The sequence below is a fragment of the Podarcis erhardii genome (assembly GCF_964252035.2).
Source record: "Podarcis erhardii genome assembly, chromosome: 1".
NCBI classification, from domain to species: domain Eukaryota; kingdom Metazoa; phylum Chordata; class Lepidosauria; order Squamata; family Lacertidae; genus Podarcis; species Podarcis erhardii.
The window spans coordinates 112,949,654-112,975,188 of NC_138497.1; the positions used below are offsets into that span (position 1 = coordinate 112,949,654).

Consider the following 25,535-nt stretch of genomic DNA (forward strand, 5'->3'; position numbering starts at 1 on the left):
TTCCTAGTCCCACAGTTCCTTCCCCTTCACCCTTGTGTTTGTTGTTCCAAGTGGAATACAATATATAGTTTTACAGTAGGGGAGGAGGAGGCGAGTTTTAATTCAGATGTTTTTCAAACAACCTCTGCACATAGCAGCTGTGATAAAATTCACAAATAACAAGCAAATATGGGCCTGCCATACAACAGACTGGAAGCACTGCTGAGGGAGTGCAATTGTCTGCTAAAAAGCATGATTATCCCAAGCAATTCTGGGGGAATCTTAGTTCAGTATCACTAGTATTGTACGGAGCTGTGACAATGGACAGCAACACACCTAACGCCAATCGAGCAAGACAGTGGTCAATATCAGAGTGTTTAGTAGGTCTGTACCAGAATCTACTTGACAAGGATGGACTGATGGCATAAGCACTTAGGTTGTTCAATCCTTTTTGTTTCACACTTAGAGGTTTAGGATGCTCTGGGCATAAGGCCGAGTCCTTTAAACCATCTGGCTGTTAGCCACTAATGGCCCTATCACCCAGGCATTTGCTGAAGTATTTTGAGTACAGTAATGTTCTCTAATTCTCAGAGCTTCTCAAAATGCAGCTTTAAGGAGGCAGCAAAATTCTCCCTCAAAGAAAGCAGTGTTATTTTAAGCCTGAAGCAGACAGAAAAGGAAGATATAACATAACAGTTTTAGGACAATAGGATTTGGAGGGGGGAAATGAAAATGTGTGCGCACAGCCTAGAGATTTGCACATTGGCATTATCCTGACAATCAGTGAGCTAAGCTGACCCTGTTTCCCAACCTAATAAAGTTTGCTACTGCATTTGTAATAGTAAATATAGCCAGTGCAGGAGAGAAATCCTGCCACCACGATCCCTTCTGCACTGCTCCATAAACCAATCAGAAGATAGGTGAAATGATGTGATGCTCAGTAAGCACTACTGTATTCGGTAGGATTCAGTCTTAGGCAAGGATGTACACTATAGGATTGGAAGATGGCTCAGTCAGCAGAGCATGAGGCTTAATCTCAGGGTTGGACTAGATTACTCTTGTGGTCCCTTCCAACTCTGCAATTCTGATTTTAAGTCTTCTTTGGCCAAGGAAGTTTTCACTGAGAAAGAATAGCTCCAACCTTTTCCTTGCCCTAGCAGATATTTGGTTAAACAACTGAGTTACCTTCCAGCAGAAAAATCTGAAGGATTTCATAGTGAAACAACACCTGTGAAATTGTGAATCTTGTCTCCTTTCCTCTTACTAAAATCAAAAGGCTGCTGACTCCTAATGTCCTGAGCAAACTGGGGCAACTGGGCATGTGCAGGAAAAAAAGGGGCACCAGGACAGCCAATAGCCAAGGAACTAGTGTAAAACTGATGTAGATGGGCTTGGTTTACAGTGGAAGGGAGGGCTGTGCTTTTGAAGGAAGGGACTAACTTGCCTGCAATGCTGCTAAGTGAATAACAAAGCAGACTGAGACTGACTATAAAGAGGTCAGCCCGGATTTTGTACAAGATCTTGGGACCCCTTGTGGGGGTCATTGCTTGGTTTGCCACTGCCCCCCAAATAGGGATCCTACCAACCAAAGTGTTGGTAAGCTTACTTCATCCAATTCCCTGCAACTTCATATTCTTACATAATGTTCTCTTTGCATGCCTTATTAGAGATGGTCTGTTGTAATGTTCAGTGTCTATAGGCCTGCATCATAATAGCAGAGTGAGCATTCTTTTCCCTAACCACTTAACTAACACCCATGCACCAGTTTGACTAGCTTTTGCTACTTTATTGTAATGCATTAGTCTTGGGCAGTCCCAGCTAGTTTTATATCAGGAGAAAATGCAAAGCAATTTTGCGAATGTGAAGTCGTACATATCCTGATATTTGTGTTTTGCAAATAAATCCAAAGGACAGAGTGAAATAAGTATTTTATTCATCAATGAACAAAGAAACATTAGTTATCCTACTATTTACATTAAAGATTTATCCGATTGATTTATGCGAACAATTTAAAAATATATCTGACTTTCTTTTCCAAGTGTTTTAACTTCAGTGGATTTGTGGATTAAGGGATGGGCAATGTAGTAATACAGCTAATGTATCTCCTATAGGCTATCTTTACAGCTGCTGTGAGTGACAACAATGATTTGTTTTCAGCATTTAAAATACTATTAATTCACAGAACTTTTATAAGGCTTAAAGTGTAAGTGCTGGTGGATTTTATTTATTGCTTTTCCAAATGCATTTTTTTTTTAAATTCCTGAGCATTAACAGTGTGACCATCCTGTTCATGCACAGTCAAACCCAGTTACACATCTGATGTTTCAATGTATTGTTATTTTTTTAAGGAAACATATACTCTTATTTCTAAGAGAACGTCTAAAGTGCATTGAAGACTTCCGCCAAATAAATACACAGAAAATATTTTAGGATGCATCTGCAACAGCATCTACAATTCCCAGGATTCTTTGGGGGAAGGAATGACAGTGAAATTGGAGTAACAGGTGTAGGTATATGGCATAACATATATTATTTCAGCCTATATCCTATGGAATCACACATAGTAAATTAAAGTGGGTTGTGAGACATCTGAAAAGAAATGTTTGTGTGAGATGTTTAGATAAACAGACTGATGGGCTGAATAGCACTGCGGCGTCCTGAGACAAGAGGGCACATCGTAACCAGAAATTCATATTAGCAAAGTGCATTTATGATATAATTAAGAAAAGGTCTCAGTTATGTGGTAGTTACACTGCCAATCATTGGTTTGTTTAGAAAACGGCGCACGTGTTTCACAAACAATAAATCACTACATATATTTAAAAAAATTAGGAAATGGTGAAATAAAATACACATTCTAAACATCAAGACCACAAACTTAGGCTGGAATCCGAAGATTTATCTTAGACCTGCTGAAAGTCTTATGCTCACCCCATTGAGATGTTTTACTTTTAACAACCCTCCACCCCATGAGGGTAAATTTTTTTTTACTTTTGCCTCTCCTTTGTCATATTGGCCAGATGTTACAGACAACTCCCTGTCTCCTATCCCCAGTTCCCTGTAATGTCTAGGCCAAAGATGGAGAATCCAGGGCCCTCCAGATGTTGTGGGTCTCCAAGCAACATAGCTCCAGCATAGCTAATGGTCATGGACAATGGGAGCTGTAGTCCAACAACATCTGGAGCACTATAGGTGCCCCACCTGTGGTATAAATAGAAACACAGTACAGTGATGTGACATAATTGCTGTGTTGTGCCTCACCTAATTCATTGTTGGCCAGCTGGGGCAAAGCAGAGCACAGTACAATAATATAATACCATGTGTGTCTTCAGACATTGCAAGGAAGCTCTGGCAATGCTGTTCTTATAATGTCTAGTTAATCCCCGAGTTTGAAAACTCAGCTGTGCAGCATGAAGGACTGTCTAAAGAAACAAACAAATTAAGCACCCATAGATGAATGGATATTTGGGTTCAGGCCGTAGTCTCTCACTGGTTACTATTAGTGTTAAGTAAAATGTGTGTTACTGTTTTTAATGGTGGGTTAATTTATGTTGAATTGACATGGAACATTATTGTAAGGTCAGTATCTTTAGAGGAATAAATGTTTGACACAATAGTTGCAGTGTACTATCAGCTCAGTAACAGTACAATCATTATTTTACTTGCAGAAGTTATAAAATACTAAATAAGTTTGCAACTAGCAAACTTTGCTAACGTATGTGGTGTGTCGCCCAATGTGGGCAATCACATTTCTAGAGCAATTATACAGACAAGGAGGCTGCAAACCTAAGTATTCTTACTAGTGAATACGTTCTGCTGAAAGCAATGGAGCTTACCTCTGAATAATCCTGTGGGTGATCATAATACTATCTAGAGCAGTTACATAGTCACTGTGGTTGCACACCTAAGCAGTATTATTAGTGCACAGGTTCTACTAAAAGCAATGGGGGTTAGCTATGAGTAAACCTACTTAAACCTGCAAGGTCATTTTAGTATATTTGCTCTCTGCCCTGCTGACCTCTGGGAGACAATATATGCTACATTCATCTCAGGCCAACATGTGTGTGAGGTGCCACATTTTATGCTTGTCCTGGGTTTGGCTTTGGTACTAATTCTGTAGCAAGGAGACACAGGGAAAAGACAAATGGAAGAGACTGACTTTCAATCTGAAGTGTTTGGACCAATATAAAGTCTTCAGAGAGCCCATAAGATGCACTCAAGTACTTCCTCTCTAGGTCCCTGGAATTCTTTATGCAAGTAAAAGAAAAACCCTAAGTGGAATGAGTATATAAATGCATGTTCAACATCAGTGATGACTTGCATAACTATAAGAGATATAGTGTATGAAACAGAAAGTGGAGTTTTCTGCCCAGAAAGTGTTTTGGCTCCCCCCCGCCCCCACCTCTGCAAATATTTTCAACTGAAGCAGTTCATACATACTGGGTTAAGTTCATGCATGCTCGTTGAATGTATTATATTTGCACATGGATATTCCACTTCAACTTCACACACACAACATTCATAACATAAAATCACTTGATACTGCCTTTGAAATAGCCATCACAGGTCAAGCAGGACAGATAGAGGTTTCTGTATGACCTTAAACTCATTTAAAATAAATAAATAAAATTGGGTGTCCTGTGACAGGTAACAAACCTGCAAATGTGAATGAATTTTAAGTGACTAGAGATATGTGCAACAGGGAGAGAATGCCCCGACAGAATTACAGCATCTGGTTTTTCCTTAGTGAGGCCTGTATATGTTGATAATTTGGCAAGGAATTAATTAAAACTGGTTATAAAAGATGAATTGCATTTGATATTTTTTTTTTTTTAAAAAAAAGAGCAGCGAACTCAGAAAAACATCAGGCCCCATTCCCAGCCCGTTGATTCAGTTATAATAACATTACATTCTGTTAAATAATTCAATCAACTCAGTACCTCTCAGAATATGCCATGAAAATGAAGCAGTGGTGCACCCATATTAAAGCATAAATGCATTATGGACAGATAGATAGCAGCTCTATCTGCAATAGAATGACAGTGTCTTATGAAGAATGGGTGGTTGGTTTCTGGAAGGGATTTTTATGAAGAGATCACACAGCTCTGTTGATAAGAGCACGAGACTCATAATCTCTGGGTCATGGGTTCAAGCCCCATGTTGGGCAAAAGATTCCTGCATTGCAGGAGGCTGGACTAGATAGCACTTGTGGTCCCTTCCAGCTCTACAATTCTATGATTCCATGGTTTGTTCTAATGCTGTGTATAATAACTTTGAAGGAAAGATCATACTATATAATACCACTTTGTGTTTTTTAAAAAAGCGGTTGCCTATACATAGTTCATTTGATTATTAGGGAGTCCTATATTAGTGATGGGACACAGGTGGTGCTGTGGTCTAAACCACTGAACCTAGGGCTTGCTGATCGGAAGGCTGGCGGTTCAAATCCCTGCAACGGGGTGAGCTCCCATTGCTCGGTCCCAGCTCCTGCCAACCTAGCAGTTCGAAAGCATGTCAAAGTGCAAGAGGATAAATAGGTACCACTCCGGCGGGAAGGTAAATGGCATTTCCGTGCGCTGCTCTGGTTTGCCAGAAGCGGCTTAGTCATGCTGGCCACATGACCCAGAAAAACTGCGGAGAAACGTCAGCTCCCTCGGACAGTAAAGCGAGATGAGCACTGCAACCCCAGAGTCATTCACGACCGGACTTAACTGTCAGGAGTCCTTTACCTTTACTATATGAGGTATACTTTGGCAAAAAAGCACTGATGTTGCAACATAATGCCTCTCAAATTATGAAACCTCTATCACACACCCCTAACACCACACAGAACTGAAAAACCCAGTGCTATGTCTTTAATTAATGCATTTTGTCAGTTTCCTAAATCTTGTTGTTTTCAGATATTTAAATTTAAAGATGCCAAAACTCCCAACACCATTGGGTTGCAGCTGTTAGCTGTGGGAGCATAGGACTGAGTTGTTCACTGAGTATGTTAAGCTGCAAAGAAAAGAAATTCAAATTTCTAGTTAATAATACAAATTGGCAGATTGCTAAACGATATACCACTCGGAAATTTATGCTTTTTGTAATACAGGACACCAAGATGTGTCTATTCAACAATGAACTCGATTGATTACTCACTCTGGGTTGCAATTCTGTGCACACTTACCCGACAGTAAGCCCCACTGAACAGAATGGGACTTACTTCTGAATGCATAGGATTGTACTGTTAAGAAGGATACTTTCAGTAACAGCTATGTCTAGATACAGACCGATAGAACCACAAGGCCAGAATTTTTTTTAATCTCTTATCTTAACCATATTTGCTTCCAATTAAGCAGACTGAAGTGACAGGACATAACCATTTGGTTTTGGTTTGGGGGGTAGCGTTTTTTGTACATTTTGATGCATAGGCTTTTGCTGTGTACAAAATATATATTCTTCATGAAAAAATTATTAAGTATAAAATGCTTAATATATTTCATTTTGCCTACTTCTGTGACATTTGTTCCTTTAAAAATATTTACATACAGTACAAATTCATTCATCTGAATGGTCTAGGAGGGGATATCCAAGAAAAAAGAGATTTGGATAAACTAGAGTACTATTTACAAAGTGTTGCAGCGTCATTGGCCCTTATGGAAGAACACACTGTGTATGTGGCAAAGCAAAACTATCCAATAACTCAGGAAACTGATACAATCTGTTGTGTTTTGCAGTTGCAGTTCATGCTTATCAAAAAATCACCTCTTTCAGTATGGCATTTGTATGGAAAGTGCTACTTTGAGCCCCATAGAAGCAATTGTCTTCTCTTTATTTTCTTAAGCCTAGTTCACACCTGCATGCTCATCACTTGATAACTTGCCTGTATGAAAGGGCCATCAGATCTGGCACCATGGCATAGATAGAGCTCTATTTTTCCAGTTGCTCCTAAGTTCACACATTCAGCTAACAGTCATCGAGTACAGTAATCAATATCCCCCCCAAAATCAAATGATGTGCATGCACGTGGTGCACTAGGCCCGAGATAAACACTAAAACTTAAGTCCCTTTGTATTTTTCCTCTCACAGAAAATAGAGATGATGTTAAAAATAAATCAGCAATTCAGAACCACATCGCTTTGATAAATCGACCTCATTTCCCAATTTTGGTAGTTCATCTACATGGCACACAGTTGCTCTCATAGTCCACATTTTTTATTTCTGCAACTAGGCATATCCTTCCCGTTAAATGTACTTACAATACCCCATTTTAGGAAAAGGTAGAAGCACCTAAGACCAAACCTTACAATTCAGCTTCACATTTGTCTCCTTCTGTATTATCGCCTCAGTGGTCACTCTTCTCCAGGAAAGCTCTCCATGAGAGCTCTTTAATACCTGGCTAACTATCTCCAATGGGGTTTCAGCTTCCTTCCATAGATCAAATCCTGGCAATGATCCCAGAAAGAGTGAAGGTACAGTCGACATCCTCTGAAATCCCATTCACTGGAACGGCCCTTTAAGGCTCTTTCCTGCTTAACAACATGCATCCTGCGAGCTGTTCAGAATAAAATGCTTTCCCTTCATTACTTCACTGCTTTCCTCTATGACGGTTTTTTGTTGTTGTTTTTTTTACTTCCTGGCAAATGCAACTATGAGGGGGTCCCACTTGAGACAGCATGACATTGCCACTTAGTATCTTCACTGGGACATGCTCAGCACAGCATGTCTGCTATCACCGCCTGTCAGCTTACTTGTACAAACAGGATTCCTTCTTTACATGTCTAAGGGTTTGATCTGTAAAGACCCAGAGTAAAGCCAAGATCTAGAGCGGGATGTGGCCTTCTGAACTCTTCAGTTTTCTACCTTAGGCTGCAGGTAAGAGCTGGAAATTGTGAGACACATTTGTTGAAGGCTTCTAATGGGCTTGTAAGAGGTTACAATTCCAATTCATCTAAGCACCATTTGCTTCGCTCCCTCTATTTCCTCTTCTTCCTCTTCTTGCTCATCCTCCAACAGGCTAGTTTTCAAAACTAGTTTCAAAACTTGCATTTTGAAAGCAGAAATAAAATTATGCATAGTAAGGTCAAGCGGATACTCTTAATTATTTTTATAATATATTGTGATTGAAGAATTTCCATTTCCTTGTATAGGCTTTGAATTTTCTGAAGTGCGGAAAAATTATGAAAGGCTAGAAAAGTTATCAGAAGTCTGGTGCACAAATCAATTATTTCCCAGAGTATGAGTATATTAGTGTCTAGAAAAAGGCTGATGATATCTCATAAATATTAGGAAACCGAAATAAATCTTTTGCATCTACGAAGTGGACAGCAATTCCTGAAATGGGTACCGTACAGTTGTCTTCTATGGCGAACTCACTGAAAATCATATAACTGGAGCAGAACATTGTACGTTTTGTCAATTTAGATGTTTCTGGTTTGAAAATGTAGTGGCAAGTTAAGTACTTCTGAGGATTGGTGAGTACCGTGGAATGGTCCAGCCCAGACAGTCTTCAATTAGTGTACACACAGTTCATTAAACGGATGTAGTAGTTGCAGGTCTTCAAACTCTTGCTAGCAGTTCAAGTTGTACCAATCAATACATTTTATGTCTTTAGCCTTCCGAAGCCGGATAAGCAAGGCTGTGGCACTAAAAATATGCTCATCAGTGCACATGTATTAGTCATGTATGTGAACAGGATTAAATAGGAGGGAGGCTAACATATTGTTAACCTGTGACTACTGTAAATGCCAGAAGACACCTGCAGTGCAATTCTAGACAGTCTGTCCCTCAAGGCAGAAAAAATACACATTATTTTTTTTTTTTTAAAGAGGAAGGTGTTGACCATTCTGAACCTTTTGGTAAATGACACAGCTAAAACACTGCTTAGGCCTCTGATGTCCCTTCTCCATTTTCATGCGGCTGCAGCTGTTCCCTTTCTTGTTCTTCCTGAGGTGGCCGCACACGCTTGAAGAAACCCACCTGTGTTGTAGAGAGAAAGGAAGGAAATACAATGCACATTGGGAGCCACACGGGAATTATCTCTGCCCATTAACACCCCTGGGCCTCACTCATGGGGGTATCAAAATAGTTAAGGCATCCCCACAACAGGTAGACAAATGCAGCCCCCAATTTCAAAAACATTTTACCATGCGCACAGAATCCGCATACAGTGGTACCTCAGGTTAAATACTTAATTTGTTCTGGAGGTCCGTTTTTAACCTGAAACTGTTCTTAACCTGAAGCACCACTTTAGCTAATGGGGCCTCCTGCTGCCGCCGCGCCGCCGGAGCACGATTTCTGTTCTTATCCTGAAGCAAAGTTCTTAACCTGAAGCACTATTTCTGGGTTAGCGGAGTCTGTAACCTGAAGCGTATGTCACCTGAGGTACCACTATACGTGCATGGGACTTCCATTTGCCACGCTACTGTTGTTACACGCACAACATCCACATACATAGCCTAGTTGACCCAGCACATCAACAGCGCTTTAAAAATCTATTTACTGCTGAACCTCTTGCCGCCAGCAGAACTCAGCCAGGCCTTCTGCAATAACAGATCTTTAAACATCTGGACGCAGATCTTAAGCAGCCAAGTCATTGTTACTATTTTAAAACATTTAAATATTTCCCGTGCAAGCTCCTGTTCTGTGAGGTTGGTCTGAAAACTGGTATAACTAATACTCTGAGTAAGCAAACCTGTAAAAGGGCTGGGGAGGGTCCATTTGAATCAACTAGAACCAGAGCTCTCACAGCCGACCGCTACAGAAATCTCAAAGGCTGTACAACATGTTTCCTTCGGTTCTTTTCCTTATGTTTATCTGAAGCTGCAGCTAAATGGACAAACTCCCTGTTCTTCTACCTGTTTTGTGCTTTCATGTGATTGGGCACGTGTACCTCTACAACCATGCTGAATGCCCCAAAAGATTACTCATCTGATTTCTGTCTTTGGCTACTGGATTGCTGGCTTTGATTTCCAAATATTTATATGGAACACAAGAGGTAAGTCAGTTTAGAGGAACAGGGGAACCTTTGGCCATCTTTAGGCTTGGCAGAGGTCCCAGTTAGACAGCTTCCCCAATCCACAGCCTCTTGCCCCGCGCCTGACATGAAGTGTAGGGCATATACCGATGTTGCTGGGATGTGCTGCACTACAAAGTGCCCCACTGAGAACTTTCTAATACAGCCAATCAACAGGCTGGCAGAGGAAATAAGTCCATTTTAATTGAAACCTGTCTGCAAACAAAAAGGGCACATTCTTTGTGCCCATCAGCTGATCTCCTTTGCGGGTATACTGCCAGTGCCCATCAGTGGATTTGTGCCCAGTGATCCCCTCTGGAGAGGTCATCTTGGGGGATTGACAGGTGGTCAGCCCCACCCATCTTTCAAAGTTTCTTTGTGGCAGAGGTAAGGATCTGGCCCACTGACTGGATCCAGTTTCCCCACCCATGATTTAGAGCAGCCTTTCTCAACCTTGGGTCCCCAGATGTTTTTGGCCTACAACTCCCATCATCCCTGACCACTGGTCCTGTGAGCTAGGGATCATGGGAGTTGTAGGCCAAAAACATCTGGGGACCCAAGGTTGAGAACCACTGATTTAGAGGCTTCTACCCCCTAGGTTGAACCTACTCAGAAATAAGCTCCACCAAGTTCAATGGGAGCTAATCACAGACGAGCATAGGAGTGCACTCTGAAAAGTACCATAGCACAATAAAATGAGCCAGGATAGCTCAGCTGGTTAGAGCATGGTGCTGATAAGGCCAAGGTTGCAGGTTCGATCCCCATATGGGACAGCTGCATATTCCTGCATTGCAGGGGGTTGGACTAGATGATCCACAGGGTCCCTTCCAACTCTACCATTCTATGATTCATTAAAGACACCACTTACCCTGTACATTATAAAGACTAGAAGTGCCAGAAGTAATAATCCTGCTAAGACGGCTAGTATGATTACCCAGACTTGCACAGTCATGGGTGCTGGCTGAATACCCCACAGGATATTCGTGGTAACCTAAAGAGGAGGAGATGACAACATATTTTATAGAGAAACAATGTAGAGCATTGGAGGGATATGCTTTGGAAATTCTTTATGATTCACTTGCATGTGGCACACCAGTGGGCAGAAACAAACACTGTTCAACGAAAGGGAAGGAGCAAGGTTTTCCTGGCCTATGTTTGTGTGTATGCTGTGATTTGGCAGGAGCAAAATCTGACACTGCTTGCCAAATTGCTCGTAAGATAAAGGTAGCTTCTGGTCGGAAGATGATCGCATAGCTTCACTAGCTTGGATTTTGAGTTTGCTCCCACTGATGGGAATATGCTTGAGTGGTATTCACTCACAGGACACTTGATGGCAGAAGTGGGAGAGGCAAGCTTAATCAGTACACTCCCTTTGCCCTGCAGCCACTTGCACCCTATGAAAATCTGCTGTGGAGATTTGGAGGAATCTCAGAATCGCCTCACAGCTTCTGGAGTAAAAGCCTTCCATGAACAGAAGTACAGTTGTACCTTGGAAGTCGAACGGAATCTGTTCCGGAAGTCCGTTCGACTTCCAAAACGCTTGGAAACCAAAGCACGGCTTCTGATTGGCTGCAGGAAGATCCTGCAGCCAATCAGAAGCCACAAAGCCCTGTGGGACGTTTGACTTCCAAAAACAGTTCGCAAACCGGAACAGTCACTTCCGGGTTTGTGGCGTTCGGGAGCCAAAATGATCGAGAACTAAGCTGTTCGAAAACCGAGGTACGATTGTAGTCCTTCCATTTGGGGAAGGTTATTAGGGCCAATTAAACACCACCGAAGCCTCCATGCTGTCTAGCTTAATATTGCTGGCTTTGATGGTGATAACTCTGCTGAAGTTCAGGGCTGCAATCTTGTGCACATTTACATGGAATTAAGCCTCGATAGAACATATATGTCCTAGGTAAACATGCATAGGGTTGGGTCTACAATTGTGTGATTAGTCGATTGCAATGCAATGGGCTGGCTCCGAGTTCTGCACCAATGCTATTCTGTATGCCAGCGCCAGACATGAGCCCATTCTGGAGCAGCAGTGTGAAGGCCGCATCTAAAGCTTTTAATTGAAGGCTAAAATTTAATTAAAAGCTTCAGCAGCATGCGATAAAACTGAATGAGCCCAACAATCCACAATTTAATATAGCACAGTAAAAACATTGGAAGCAGATCAGATGCGTGTTTCATTTTGACAACTCTATTCAGCTTAATTGTGTTGCCCTGGGTCACGCTAATTTTGAATATCAAATAGCTTACTATTGTAGAATTGTGGACATCTTCGGGAAAGGAAAGATTCTTGTAAGGGAACTCGATAACGCTGAAGGAAGCGGATGATTTGAGAGAATAGGAGTGGTTCTGGTTTTCTTTCTGTGATGGGAATGATAAGAAAGAAAATGTCAAATTAGAACCCATATTATTCAGGGGCAGGCAGATGTCGTAGAAACAGCAATGGATGCTTACGTTCATGAAAGTCTGAGTCCAAAGGCGAGATTTTAAATACAGAATTGCCGTCTTCTCCCTCTCTAGGCGACCCACTTGGCAGAATATCTTTAAACATTCTGCAGTTCCGCAGCCCTAAGGTTAAAACAATAGGAGAGGAAGAGCTGTACATGAGTTTTCAGATCTTATGTTCAAAGGAAACTGGTACCACAGAGCTATCCATGCTTCCATTTACTTCTTGATTTATTTCCTATGTGTTGGATCCACCTCCTGAGAGCTACTTGTTATGCTGTTATTACTACAATGGTGACCCAACATGTTTGGTGGTGTAACAACTACTAAACCCTGCTTGGACACCACTGCAGCGAGACTTTGAATTACGCTGCTGGTGACTTGTGTGATATTCATACCAAATGTTGAAGTTTGGGTAAAGGGAGTAAAGTGTGAATTAAAAGCATGTGCTCCTGAACCATTTTTAGCTAGATCTCCCTGGCTAAATTTACCTACATACATTTCCACTATAGCATTCACCAAAATGTATGGGAACTAACAGCAACTTGTTTTCCCCTGAAGATGTTTATTTCATGTAAGTAGAGTGGCATGAAACGACATTTCTGCCTGTTATCTCATTCCCTTTTCTGCTCCAGTTTCTTCAGCTAGAGAACAGACTGTCAAAGCTACCCTGGATCCTTCAAAGAAACAGCAAGAAGAAATCTCATGTGTTCTTGTTCTTATTCTTATTCTATTCAATGAGATTTCTTCCAGCAAGAATATTATTAGCTCAGCAATGGAAGCAAGAGGAAATGCCAACAAAAGAAGAATGGCAAACGAAGTTGATGGACTATGCTGAGCTGGAGAGACTAACAGGGAAAATTCGAAATCAGCAGGACCAGACTTTCCTAAAGGACTGGAAGAAATTTATGTTGTATCTGAAAGACAGTTGTAATTACCCAACATTGCTTGCAGGGTTACAAGAAGTTTTGTAAGGAGGACTATATAAATTATTGTGAAAAGGACTAAGATCGCTGATGTAAGATTGGACTTTTAGCAATAAGATTGGAACAAAATGCAAAATCAGAAAGGAATTTAGAGAACCATTAGAAGTGGTTGAAGGAAGTCTTAGACTGTGATAGCCAAATATTTGTTATGTTGTTTTGGAGTTGTTATGTTGGAAAATTTGTGCAAAATCTAATAAAAATTATATTAAAAAAAAAAAAATCTCATGTGTTGCTTGCACCTCCTTCTATCCATGTTTCCAGGTCTTATCCATTGCTGTGGGTGGGGAGAGATGAATGTTCCATGAATGAGAGCACTTGAGAGATGAGATGTGGACATATGTGGACAGAGAGAAGAAACAGAAATAGTTCCATCAGTATAGGATGGAATTATTATTTTTCAAGTGGCACCATGGAAATTCAGAATGCAATTTTTTTAAATGCCCATTTTTCATGAACACACCTTTGCTCTGTGATTTCATGCGCATACAGCTCCAAGCAAAATTAAGGTGGAGAAGAACAAGGGTGCCTTTTTTGGGTGTGCTTTCCTTTTCATCATACCTACAATAATAAAGCTCCTTTTGGACACAGGAGGCAGCACCCTTGAACTGTGAAACCACAAGGCACAAAGGTAAGTCATCAGCACATGATTTTGAGAATCCCATTGTCCTTGACTTTTCCATTCCTGGAAAGGCTTGGAACAATGAGTTATTTGTCAAGCTGGCAAATCAGTTGTAGAGGTTTGCACCTCGTATATCACAGGCATCTGAAGTGCAATAAACATGCAGCATTAAATCATCTCTCGCTAGGGCCATTAAAATCCAATATTTGCTACCCTGCAGTGGCTGATGTAATGCTGTAACCTCTTCCTCCTGATCATGGGGAAAACATTGCAGCAGCAGCTGCAGGCATGCATGTTGCATTTCAAATTGCCATTGCTGTCACCCAAATGCAGAGGGGATGGGGGAATATGCCAGTGGCAAAGGATGTAGATGTGCACCATTTGTGTGTGTCCCATGTTAGGATTTTGTGGCTCTGGGTTATCTAAGTCATGTGTACGATTATTCATACCATGCAAAGTATTTACATACATTTAAATGAGTTACACCCACTTATTCTGAGAACTCCAAATGAGCTTAGCATGCTCAGTCTGAATCAGTTGTTCTAGTGGTTACAAATCATTCCGTACAAGGATTTTTCTCAGAGGCATTGCTAGTGGAACATCCCAGGGAACTAGAATTGCAATACTCAGGCTCTAAGAGGTTTTGAATTTGAGAAACGTAACCTAGCAAGCAATATATGCTAAGGTCACTGTAAAACGGCTCTCAGGAATCTTTCATAGAGTCGGTTCCCTTCCAACCTTACAGTGCTTTGAATCCTAGAGCTGGTACAGTCTTGGCTGACCACTTATTGCAACCCCTGGTGGCAACCTCAGCTGGCGTGCAATTTACAACCAAACCAAAAACAGTGCTGCAAAAGAAGAGGTGCAAAATTGCAGAGTGGTGTCTGCAGCGATTTGGATTCTGCAACCCTGCTTAATTCACTGGGCTCCTTCAGAAAGGGAATTTAGATAAAAACCCCATGTAATTTGCAGATTTAAATAGTGCTGAGCCAACACACCTGGCACTATACACCTAGAAACATCACTACGCACTTAGAAACATACACCTGATGTTTTAATATATGCTATAAGCCACCCAGGGTGGCTGGGGAAACCCAGCCAGATGGGTGGGGTATAAATAATAAAAGTATCATCATCATCATCAAGGCAAAATTATCCATAGTTCACAGGTATCTCTGGTAAGGGGAACTTGCATTACTAAATATCCAAAGGGAGCTATGTAACATATTCTCTCTCATTCTTACACACTCCCCTGTCATGATGCATGCCCATAACAGTCTTCCCCTAGTCCAAATCAAATCTTGATTCAATGATAGGAACTGCCTTATACTCAGTCAGATCATTTGTCCATCTGTGTTGACTGGCAGTGGTTCTCCAGTATTTTGGACAGTAATTTAATCAGCCTCTCCAGCCCCCACACTGAGAGATGTTCAAATATACCATGTTGCATGTTTTGTGTTAATCAGGGTGTCTTGCATTACATAGGTACCATATAGCAGGTCTCTACTCATCAAAAAGCATCTGATCAGTTTCGATCTCCCGTGAGTGAGGCAGTAGGGCCTAGGCATCTTTACCTAAAGACAGAGGCAGGCTGCCAAAGGTTTGGGCAACCATCCCACCAGCTTGCTCACCTCTTTTCTCAGAGTTTCCCTAACCAATCTGTCCGTCATGGTCAATCAGGGCTATGCATCTATATGAGAATTTGCTTTATGGAGCAATCCCTTGGGACACATGAAGCATACCTAAGATTCTCAAACTTTTCTCAAACAAACCAATAAACAGACGTTACCAAAGTTTGTACATCTCCCTCAGCTGTGCTGAGGTCCCTCCGGTTGACATTGTGACTGCGGCTATCTCCTCCATTTGTTGTTTCATTCTTTTCATCTTGGTGAGGCGTTGACATCTACAGCATCAAGAAGGGTTCAATTATCAGTACGGATTGGTGACACATTCCTAAACACTTTGTGGATGGGTGAACAGCATACATTGGAAATCGAGAGCGATAAACGAGATACCAAAAAGCCCACGGCCATTTTGAAATGGTCATTTGCCCTGTCCACATTCAGGGAACTGCTGTTGTCAAGTGAGCCCACAAGGGGATGGGCTGGTTTGGGAGTGAGGTGACTTCAACCAGATCTTTAGTGGAGAAGGTCTATGCTGCTGAGCAGACGAGATGAGAGTATGTTTGCATCATCACCCTCCCAAGGTCACTACATTTCTCCCTGTACCTCTCTTCTCTGACGAATTCGCTCAACATTTGCACAGAAGAACCTCTTTGCCCAAGCATTTGGGCAGATACAAGCGAACAACCGCTGGATTCCCTGCTGCCCCTTTTGATGACAAGTTGAATATTCTTTAGCATTATAACCACTAACAATGATTTGTATTGCTTTAAACATTCAAGACAGATGGATTGCTCAGTACACGGAAAATCTGAAGATGCTTTCGACTTACCTTAATTTTTAGCGGGTTAATCTCCATATCGGAAGTGCAGTTCATGGGGCCTTCAATTTCATATTCCATAATATACAACAGGGTGTTGTTGTTATACTTGTAAGGCCACTGAAGATTGAGCATCACTTTGCTGACAGCACTCGGGCCATTGTTTCTGAGCTAGTGAGAGGCAGGAGAAACAAATGACCACGAAGAACGATGCTATTTCACTCTTGCAGTACAATGGCTATGGCTATTGTGGCATATGCCCCAACAACCTGTCTGTGGGCATAGCCAGGCAATCCTATGCTATTTTAAAGGCCATCCAGATGTTGTTGGACTACAACTCCCCTCATTCCTGACCACCGCTCATGTTGGCTAGGGATGATAGAAGCTGCAGTCCAATAGCATCTGAAGGGCCAACATCAGGTTGACCACAGCGAATCCCTTTGCTTTACCTATCTCAAAGCTGTGTGACATTGGTTCAGAACTGGGCCACCTGCCACTGCAGATGTTAGAACGGAAAATCCCGCCCCACTCCTCAGGTCTCCAAAAGGCCTTGTGTAATGCTTTTGTAATGCATATTTGTTACCGCCCAAAGGTTGTGAAGCACCTGGCAGGCTACAGTACAGTAACTCATGGGTTGTGTTTGGCTTGGCAGGTAACACATTTTTCAGGCATGCTCTTAAGTCTTTCTGTTCTATTTCTGGGGGAGAGAGGAGGGTAGAAGGGTGGTCTCGGTACCATAAATGCATGAACACACCATGACGTGTGACATCCCTGCATATAGTACTAAGCTGCCTGGTGGACCTCACTCTGCAGGTTTGCAGCCCACAAGGCCATCTGATTAGTTTACCATTCTGGCAAGAGGTAAGGCATGATTCTAGCAGGCATGGCCTTCTGGTTACAGCCTTGAGCACAGATTTACCTCATAGATGTGTTGAACCAGAGGTCCGATGTCATCCTCCGTTTCTGGATTCTCCTTGGGTTGCCAATTAGGAATTGGGAGAAAAAGATGATCCGGAGAAGAAACCCTAAAATTACACAAGGAGCGCACAATAACCACCAGGCACCATGAGCATGCAGCATAAGCCGCGTAACTGTGAAATGAAGGAAATGAGGCACTAGCTACAATGGCACCAAGGCCATCACTCACCCTCTGATTTCGACAACTGCTAAGATGGCCAGGTCCACCTGATAAGATGTCACGGGGCTTAGGTTGTTGTACATGTTCGAGCTGTGAAACAAAGCAATGGCACAGCGAGTCAAGTCATGTGCTGCTGTCGAAGGTATAAGGAAGGAGGTTTAACCCTACAAGTGGCATGCGCTGAAAGCACACGGTTTAGTTCAGTAGCCCATTTCAAGTGAGTTGCTTTTCCTGCAATGCCTGAAGAGTGGCTGCTTTCTGATAACTTTCTCCTTTAAATCAGAGGTGGGAAGCTAGTGGCCTTCCAGACATTGTTGGGCTACGACAGGGGTCAGCAACCTTTTTCAGCCATGTGGTGGGCCAGACTATATTTTGGGAAAAAAAATATGAACGAATTCCTATGCCCCACAAATAACCCAGAGATGCATTTTAAATAAAAGGACACATTTTACTCATGTAAAAACATGCTGTTTCCCGGACTGTCTGCGGGCCAGATTGAGAAGGGGATTGGGCCGGATCTGGCCCCCAGGCCTTAGTTTGCCTACCCATGGGCTACGACTTTGATCTTCTCCAATCACTGGTGATGTTGTTTGGGGCTGATGGGAGTACAACATTATCAGGAGGGCCAAAGGTTTCCCATCCCTGCATTTAAAGGGCCAACCTCTGGAATTTTTTGCCTCAGGTAACAAAATGTGTCAGGCTCTCTCTGGCCAGAAGTTTCATTGGTCTTAAGACAGCCATTTAAAAGAGGAATGCAATCCAATATAAACACTCTTTCTTTCTTTCTTTCTCTCTCTCTCTCTCTCCCTCCAACTCACTCTGTACATCCCATTTTGGAGATGCGCAAATCAATACATTCCTTTTACAGCGTATGTCGACTAATATGCTGAGTATCTCAGTCTTTGTGGTTAAATGTAATATATTGGCAATGCAGTCCTGACTGATGCTAGATTGCAGGTTTTTAAAACAATAGATTCTGCAAGAGAGGCAGCAGCCTTTTAAATGCAAAAGGCCACAGGGACACAAAGATCCTCAAACAAGATTTCATTTATGACATTAACGGGCAAAATGTTTTAATGATATATTCTTTCTTTTTAGACTGCATGGTGCTTGGAGATTTCTGAAACATGTGAGATACGCATACATGCTTTTAAATAAATTAAGAAAATGGCTAAAAAGGGAAGTCGGTGGTATTAAATTGGAAATGTGTGTGTGAGTGTGTGTATATGCACCATATAATTACATTGTTGCAATTTAATATTCTTACAGACAATAATATTACTATTATTTATAATTTAATTCCATTTCTGCCTGCCCCCCCCCCCCCCGTTTCAATAGCAGCCCCAGTTATTAGACAGGTGAGTACACAGTGCTAAGTGCCCCATACCTACGAATCTGTAGATCAAACTTCACAAAGGTGTCCATCTCAGATTCCTGATGAACACTAAAATGGAGGCCGGCTGAAAGCTTGAACACAAAAGAAGATGTACAGGATTTAACATGTGGCAGTTGGAAAGAGGTTGGTTTAACCCGTCGTGTGGCTCATCCAATTAACCAAAAGGCAGTCAGTATGAGGCTGCCTCCCAAACCAGCAAACCCTGCTGCTGTAGGCATAGGGTTCTCCTTTGTTTTTGTTAATTCTTACTTTTGTTCCTGCTTTCATTGGATTCCCAAGGTCACAGACAACTAGCCGGGTTTTATTCTCAGTTTTAAAGGCGCATGAAAGCCTTGCCAAATCCTGCAGTGAAACAAAGGTGACTGTTTTCAGAGAAGAGCACAATACTTATCATTCTCTAAGCACGTTCTCCTTCTGACATATAATGATATTTATTGTCTGCACTGAATTCTTTAGCACTTCCAATGGTTATGAGTGGTCTATCAAACATGACATTTTAGGGTTCAGATCCTGTCTCTCCGCTGGCAAGTGTGGTGCAAAGATCACTAGTGTTTTTCAAGTCCAGAGGAAATAATCAATTATCAGGCTGTAATCTCTAAGCACACACTTATCTAGATGTAAGAGAGGGAAAGAGTGATTTGTTCCATTGTGCATATGACTAAAGAGAGAATTGAACCCAGGTCCAAGTTTGGAACTGTATTGGCAACACCAAAATGGCTTCCAAATGGGCAATGCTGCTTTGTTTAAGGCAGCGACATTTCATCAGTACTCTAGCAGGCCAGCTCCATTACTTAGGCAATAGTACAGTCGTACCTTGGATCCTGAATGCCTTGCAAGTCAAACATTTTGGTTCCTGAATGCCGCAAACCTGGAAGTGAGTGTTCCGGTTTGCGAACGTTCTTTGGAACCCGAACATCCAACGGGGCTTCCACAGCTTCCAATTGGCTGCAGGAGCTTCCTGCAGCCAATGAGAAGCCACGCTTTGGTTTTCGAACATTTTAGAAGTCGAACAGACTTCCGGAACGGATTCCGTTTGACTTCCAAGGTATGACTGTATTACCAAAACATTTATTTTTTAAAACTTCACCTAGAACCTGGGCTCCCAAATCTTCTTTAAGATACCAATACAGAGTTGCTAACAACTTTGAAGTAAATCCTGAATGCATCATGGCGGGGGAATCTTGACATGGCAGAATTTTTCTGGTGCATTTGTTGCGCCGTACAGTCTTAATTATTGCCATGTTAGGGACAAAACAGCAACAGCTAAGGCACTTATCCCAGTCCCTTGGGATCGCCTCGTTCATTTCCCAAGGTGTAAGAGCATGAGCCTGAATTAATTTAATTACCAAATGTGTGGCTCTAAGCGCCTCAACAGAAACAGCTTTGTCTTAGCAGCCTGGCTCGCTTTGCACAGACTGCTCCCTGTTGCTAGACAAGACACCTCTCTCCCAGTTTAGGAGAGGATCATCCAGCTTTATCTTCCAGCTGGCAGGTCCACACTGTTCATCAGCACCATATGATCAACTAAAAGGGATGAAGCAAAATAGCCACAAAAGGTGGCACTTTTAAGCTTTGCCTAACAGCTTCCTTACTTTAAATGCTAAGTAGACATTTTGAAGGAAGGAAAATGATTATATTTATAATGTGAAATTACTGAAGCCTATCATGAAGGAACTGAGATGCAGAGGCAAGAAAGCCGCCTGCCCACCAAGTAAAAGTTTGGGCTACAATGAACTAGGGCTTGATGAGAGTGTATGACATGGTAGACAGAACTATGGTTTGGGATGTTGGAGACCCAGGTTCAAATCCATGCTTAGGAGCCTGAAGCTCAATGAATGGTCTTGTCTAAAGCTCACTGTAGTTGCACAGACCTGTTTCCCTAGCAGTCTTATTCCATGTCCCATTTGTAATGTACAGATCTTCTGATCATGTGAGCAGCCCACTCACATTGCTGCTTCCCACATCAATTGTTTGAAACACAAACTTGTTGCAATAAATTCTGCTCACAGCGTACTCACTAGACTTACCTCCTTGTTGCGAACTATGCCAATGAAGTCTGCTTGAGGTGGGACGGTAACAAAGAGTTCAGCTTCATAGGCTCCCTCTCCTAGGTTCTCGGCATTGACGACTAGGGTTAAAGGATTCTCATCCCCAATATAGATCTGCTTCTGATCACTGCACAAGACCAATATGGAACAAAAGTGAGGCCTCTGGATCAGTGTTTCTCAACCTGTTGGTCATGACCTGCAAGTGGCTTGTGGGCTTTATAGTAAACCCCAAATAATGTTTACTTTTAATCCTTAACTGGCCTGATGAATACCTCTTACAATGTTTTGTCTGAAAGGCTCAACATTTTAACACTTGGGAGCCACTCTCTGCAGGTTGGCAGCAGATCCAGTGACCGCTCATTGTGAGGTGCTTGTACAGGGAATAATAATAATAATAATAATAATAACAACAACAACATTTTTTTATTATTTATACCCCACCCATCTGGCTGGGTTTCCACAGCCACTCTGGGCGGCTTCCAACCGAAAATTAAAAACAATACAGCATCAAACATTAAAAACTTCCCTAAACAGGGCCGCCTTCAGTTGTCTTTTGAAAGTAAAATAGTTGCTTACTGCCTTAACATCTGCTGAGAGGGCGTTCCACAGGGCAGGCGCCACTACCAAGAAGGCCCTCTGCCTGGTTCCCTGTAACCTAACTTCTTGCAGTGAAGGAACCGTCAGAAGGCCCTCAGAGCTGGACCTCAGTGTCTGGGCTGGACGATGGGGGTAGAGATGCTCCTTCAGGTATTCAGGACCGAGGCTGTTTAGGCCTTTAAAGGTCAGCACCAACACTCTGAATTGTGCTCGGAAGCCAGTGGGAGCCAATGAAGATCTTTCAGGACCGGTGTTATATGGCCTTGGGAATTGTGTGGTATGACTGTTACAGCTTGCATCTTATGCACAAGTACAATAAAAAAAACCAAACCCTTCCTGTATGAGCACCTTGTGGTGAACAGTGACTGAATCTGCTGCTAGGGTTTGTTAAAGGGTACGTTTGCTTAGAAACAGAAGTCTGAACACATGCAAAACCATTTTGCAACTGATGCCATGAAGTTGCCTTTGTTCCAAAATAACAACCCATTGAACTGTCATGTGTGGAGACCCTCAAAGATAATTTCTGGAAATTGAGGTTAGCTAAATTTTGGCTTCATGTTGCTAAGTACCCTGAGCTTGCTGATGAAGCAATCTCCATGCTGTTGCCATTTGATAGCACATATCTTTGAGAGACAGCCTTTTCAGCAATGACTGCTGTGAAGACGAAATACAGAAGCAGGCTATGTATCAATAATGATCTGAAACTATGTCTGACAACCATCAAACCCCACATTGATCTACTCTTCAGCAAAATGCAAGCTCAGCCACCCCACTGATACTTGCTAAGATGGACTTCATTGTGAATAAAACTGTCAAAACCACTCATAATTTTTTTTTTATTACATTTGACATGGCTTGTGTATCTGTATGTTTCTGCAATACATTTTTATAGCTTGTGATTGAATATCCTGCAATCAGATGGTTGGTGTCCTGACATTCCCACAAACAAAACTATGAATAACTTTGAACGTACTATAAAAATTTCAACAAATCCCACATAAATGCTATTAAGTAATTTTTTGCTTCGATGTCTCAAGTAACGGTTATAGAAAAACAAAAACTTGCAGTTAAAATAAACAAAACCAACAGCTGCCAAATGTCTAAGGTCCAAAATCCATGTGATAATCAGTGGGTCACCATGCCAAATACATTTAGATTTGTATCTCAAAAAGGTTGGGAACCACTGCTCTAGATCAATGTGTTTCCATAGCTGTGTTAAAATCATAGCCTAGCACAGCCCCTCACCACAAAAAACCTTATTGAGTCTGGGGGCATATCTGGGAAACTAATAAACCTATAGGTACCACAAAATGCCCATTCCACAGAAGAAAACTGGTGATGTACAAACCCTGCCCCCACCGCAAAACATCTAAACGGCTCAAAACTAAAACATAGCAAAATGAAACAGGCCTCACACCTTCCACAAAAAAACCTGACACCTGTGACCAAAGAATTTCAAAAAGCAAAACAAAAACCCAACTAATTAAAAAATAGGGTTGTAGGGGGGCTGGGTAGGTACTAAATAGTCTGTTCAAGGGTGCCACATTGGAGACTTCAGGCCCAGTGAGGTACTAGCATCACTCTGACATTGCACTCATTAGATCAGCAGAGTGCTTTTCAAAAACAGGTGTTCCCCAAGCACAAAAATCACAGACTAAACGGTCCATTCTTCAGAAAATGCTTCTTCCACTTCTTCAGGGCGAGGCCTGAAGCCTCACAGGGACTGCTGCGCTCTGCTGCCCAGGAGGACTCTCCTCTGTGAGTGTCTGGGGGCCCTGCTCCTTCCTGCCACTTACCACCTGGCCCAGGGCAGGGCCTGACGGACCTCACTAGGACAGTTGCTGTTACTGCTGGAGGGGTGCAGAGTGCTTTTAAAATGTTTTAAAATTTTTGTTTTGAATTTTTTTGTATGTGGGGAGGTGAGGGTGGGATGGATGTTTATTGGGCCTGGGGATTTCTTTGATTTTATGTTTTTGTAATTTTTACTGTTTTTTGTTTGTATTGTTTTATTGGTTTTTTTTAAGGTGTTATTTTGTTCTTAAGGGGAGGGGTTAGGGCTGCCGGAGAGTAGGTCCCAGCCAACAAAATGGCTGGGGCATATTCCACAGGGGGGGATGCACTGGGACAACTGATCTCAGTGATCACGGGTAGGAGGAGGAGTTACGCTAAGACCAGACCATGTCATTACAGAGGAGGCAGGTTTAGTCATAGTCTGAGGACTATACCTGCCTCCGGGTCTGGTCCTGACCGGATGGATACTAGAATCAGCAAGGGATACCCACATGACCTGAAGGTGCTGCTGTGCAATGCCAGGTCAATGATTCATAAGACCACTGCCATCCATGACTTGATCATGGATGGAGGACTTGACCTGGCATGTGTAACAGAGACTTGGTTGGATGAAGCAGGTGGGCCTGTCCTTGCCGCTGCTTGTCCACCAGGTTTCTCTTACGCACAGCAACCCAGGTCATGTGCGCAGGGAGGGGGGGTTGCAGTGATTTTTAGGAAGTCATTAGTTTGCACCAGGCGTCCTATTGGGAAGACCCAGTTTTCCGAAAGCATGTTCTGGAAGTTGGGCAATAGGGGCAGTACAGGATTCGTTTTGGTGTACCGACCTCCCCGCTGCACCAAGGATTCCCTGCCCGAGCTGCTTCAGGTTGTGGCGGATGTTCTCCTGAAGATACCTAGCTTGGTCGTCCTAGGGGATTTTAACATCCATGCCGACACGACCTTACAAGGGGCCGCTCGGGACTTCGTGGAAAGCATGGCCTCCATGGGGCTGTCCCTGAATAAGTCTGGCCCAACCCATAGCCGCGGACATGCCTTGGACCTGGTGTTTACCTCTATGGATGTTGGTGATCTGACACTAAGTAAAAGTGAAACGAAAGAAGTGCCATGGTCAGATCACTTCCTGGTGCAACTGGACTTCTCTGCGACCCATCCCCTCTGCAGGGAGGTGGGACCGATTTGGATGGTCCGCCCCCCGCCACTTAATGGATCCAAATGGTTTCCAGAGAGTGGTAGGGGATGCTTTATCCTATGTTGATGGCCTTTCAGCAGATTCCCTGGTGGCCCGTTGGAATGTGGAGTTAACCAGGGCTATTGACTGTTTGGCTCCGAAGCACCCTCTCCGATTGCATGGAGCCCGGGCAGCCCCGTGGTTTTCCACGGATCTGAGGGCAATGAAACAATCGTTGAGACAGCTAGAGCGCCGGTGGCGGATAACTAATTCCGAATTTGACCGGACCCAGGTTAGCGCTCAACGCCGAGCCTACCAAGTGGCGATAGCGACGGCGAAGAAGACTTTCTTCGTCGCCTCTATTGCATCTGCAGAAAACAGCAGCAGGAGACTTTTTCAGGTGGTTCACAATTTAGCGGAACCACCTGCGACATCGGGGCCCAGTACGGGCCACATGATCTCCTGCAATGATTTCGCAAAGTTTTTTGCAGATAAAATCGCTCAGATTCGGGAAGAAGTAGACTCCACTGTGGGAGCAGGGCCAGGGCGGGAGAGTGCTAGAGTCCTGTCTAGTCAAGTTGTGTGGGATCAATTCCAATCTGTTACCTCCGAGGATGTGGACAGGCTGCTTGGACGAGTGAAACCAACCACCTGTCTCCTGGATCCTTGCCCATCCTGGCTTATAAAAGCTAGCCGGGAAGGACTGGGCGATGGGCTTCGTGGGGTGGTGAATGCTTCCCTCCGTGAGGGAGCCTTCCCAGACCCGCTGAAAGAGGCGGTTATTAAACCGCTTCTTAAAAAACCATCTTTAGATGCGGCCACAATGGCCAATTATCACCCAGTCTCAAATCTTCCATTCTTGGGCAAGGTGATTGAGCGAGTGGTTGCTGAACAACTCCAGGCACGCCTGGAAGAAGCGGACCATTTGGATC

The 25,535-nt window shown here is 42.8% G+C and overlaps 1 protein-coding gene across 1 annotated transcript in view; it reads right to left on the reverse strand.

Annotated features, from left to right (window-relative positions):
* Positions 1 to 1,890: 1,890 nt before the first annotated feature.
* Positions 1,891 to 25,535, reverse strand: part of ITGAV (integrin subunit alpha V) — a 72,632-nt gene continuing 48,987 nt past the window's right edge. Inside the window, exons 20-30 of the mRNA XM_081865078.1 lie at positions 21,027 to 21,174; positions 19,249 to 19,341; positions 18,991 to 19,070; positions 17,613 to 17,693; positions 17,385 to 17,490; positions 16,478 to 16,636; positions 15,813 to 15,926; positions 12,428 to 12,541; positions 12,224 to 12,334; positions 10,845 to 10,967; positions 1,891 to 8,940 (exon numbers count right to left, since the gene is read on the reverse strand). Coding sequence (XP_081721204.1) covers positions 8,845 to 8,940; positions 10,845 to 10,967; positions 12,224 to 12,334; positions 12,428 to 12,541; positions 15,813 to 15,926; positions 16,478 to 16,636; positions 17,385 to 17,490; positions 17,613 to 17,693; positions 18,991 to 19,070; positions 19,249 to 19,341; positions 21,027 to 21,174 — 1,225 coding nt within the window. The 3' untranslated portion in view covers positions 1,891 to 8,844. The remainder of the gene's footprint in view (positions 8,941 to 10,844; positions 10,968 to 12,223; positions 12,335 to 12,427; positions 12,542 to 15,812; positions 15,927 to 16,477; positions 16,637 to 17,384; positions 17,491 to 17,612; positions 17,694 to 18,990; positions 19,071 to 19,248; positions 19,342 to 21,026; positions 21,175 to 25,535) is intronic.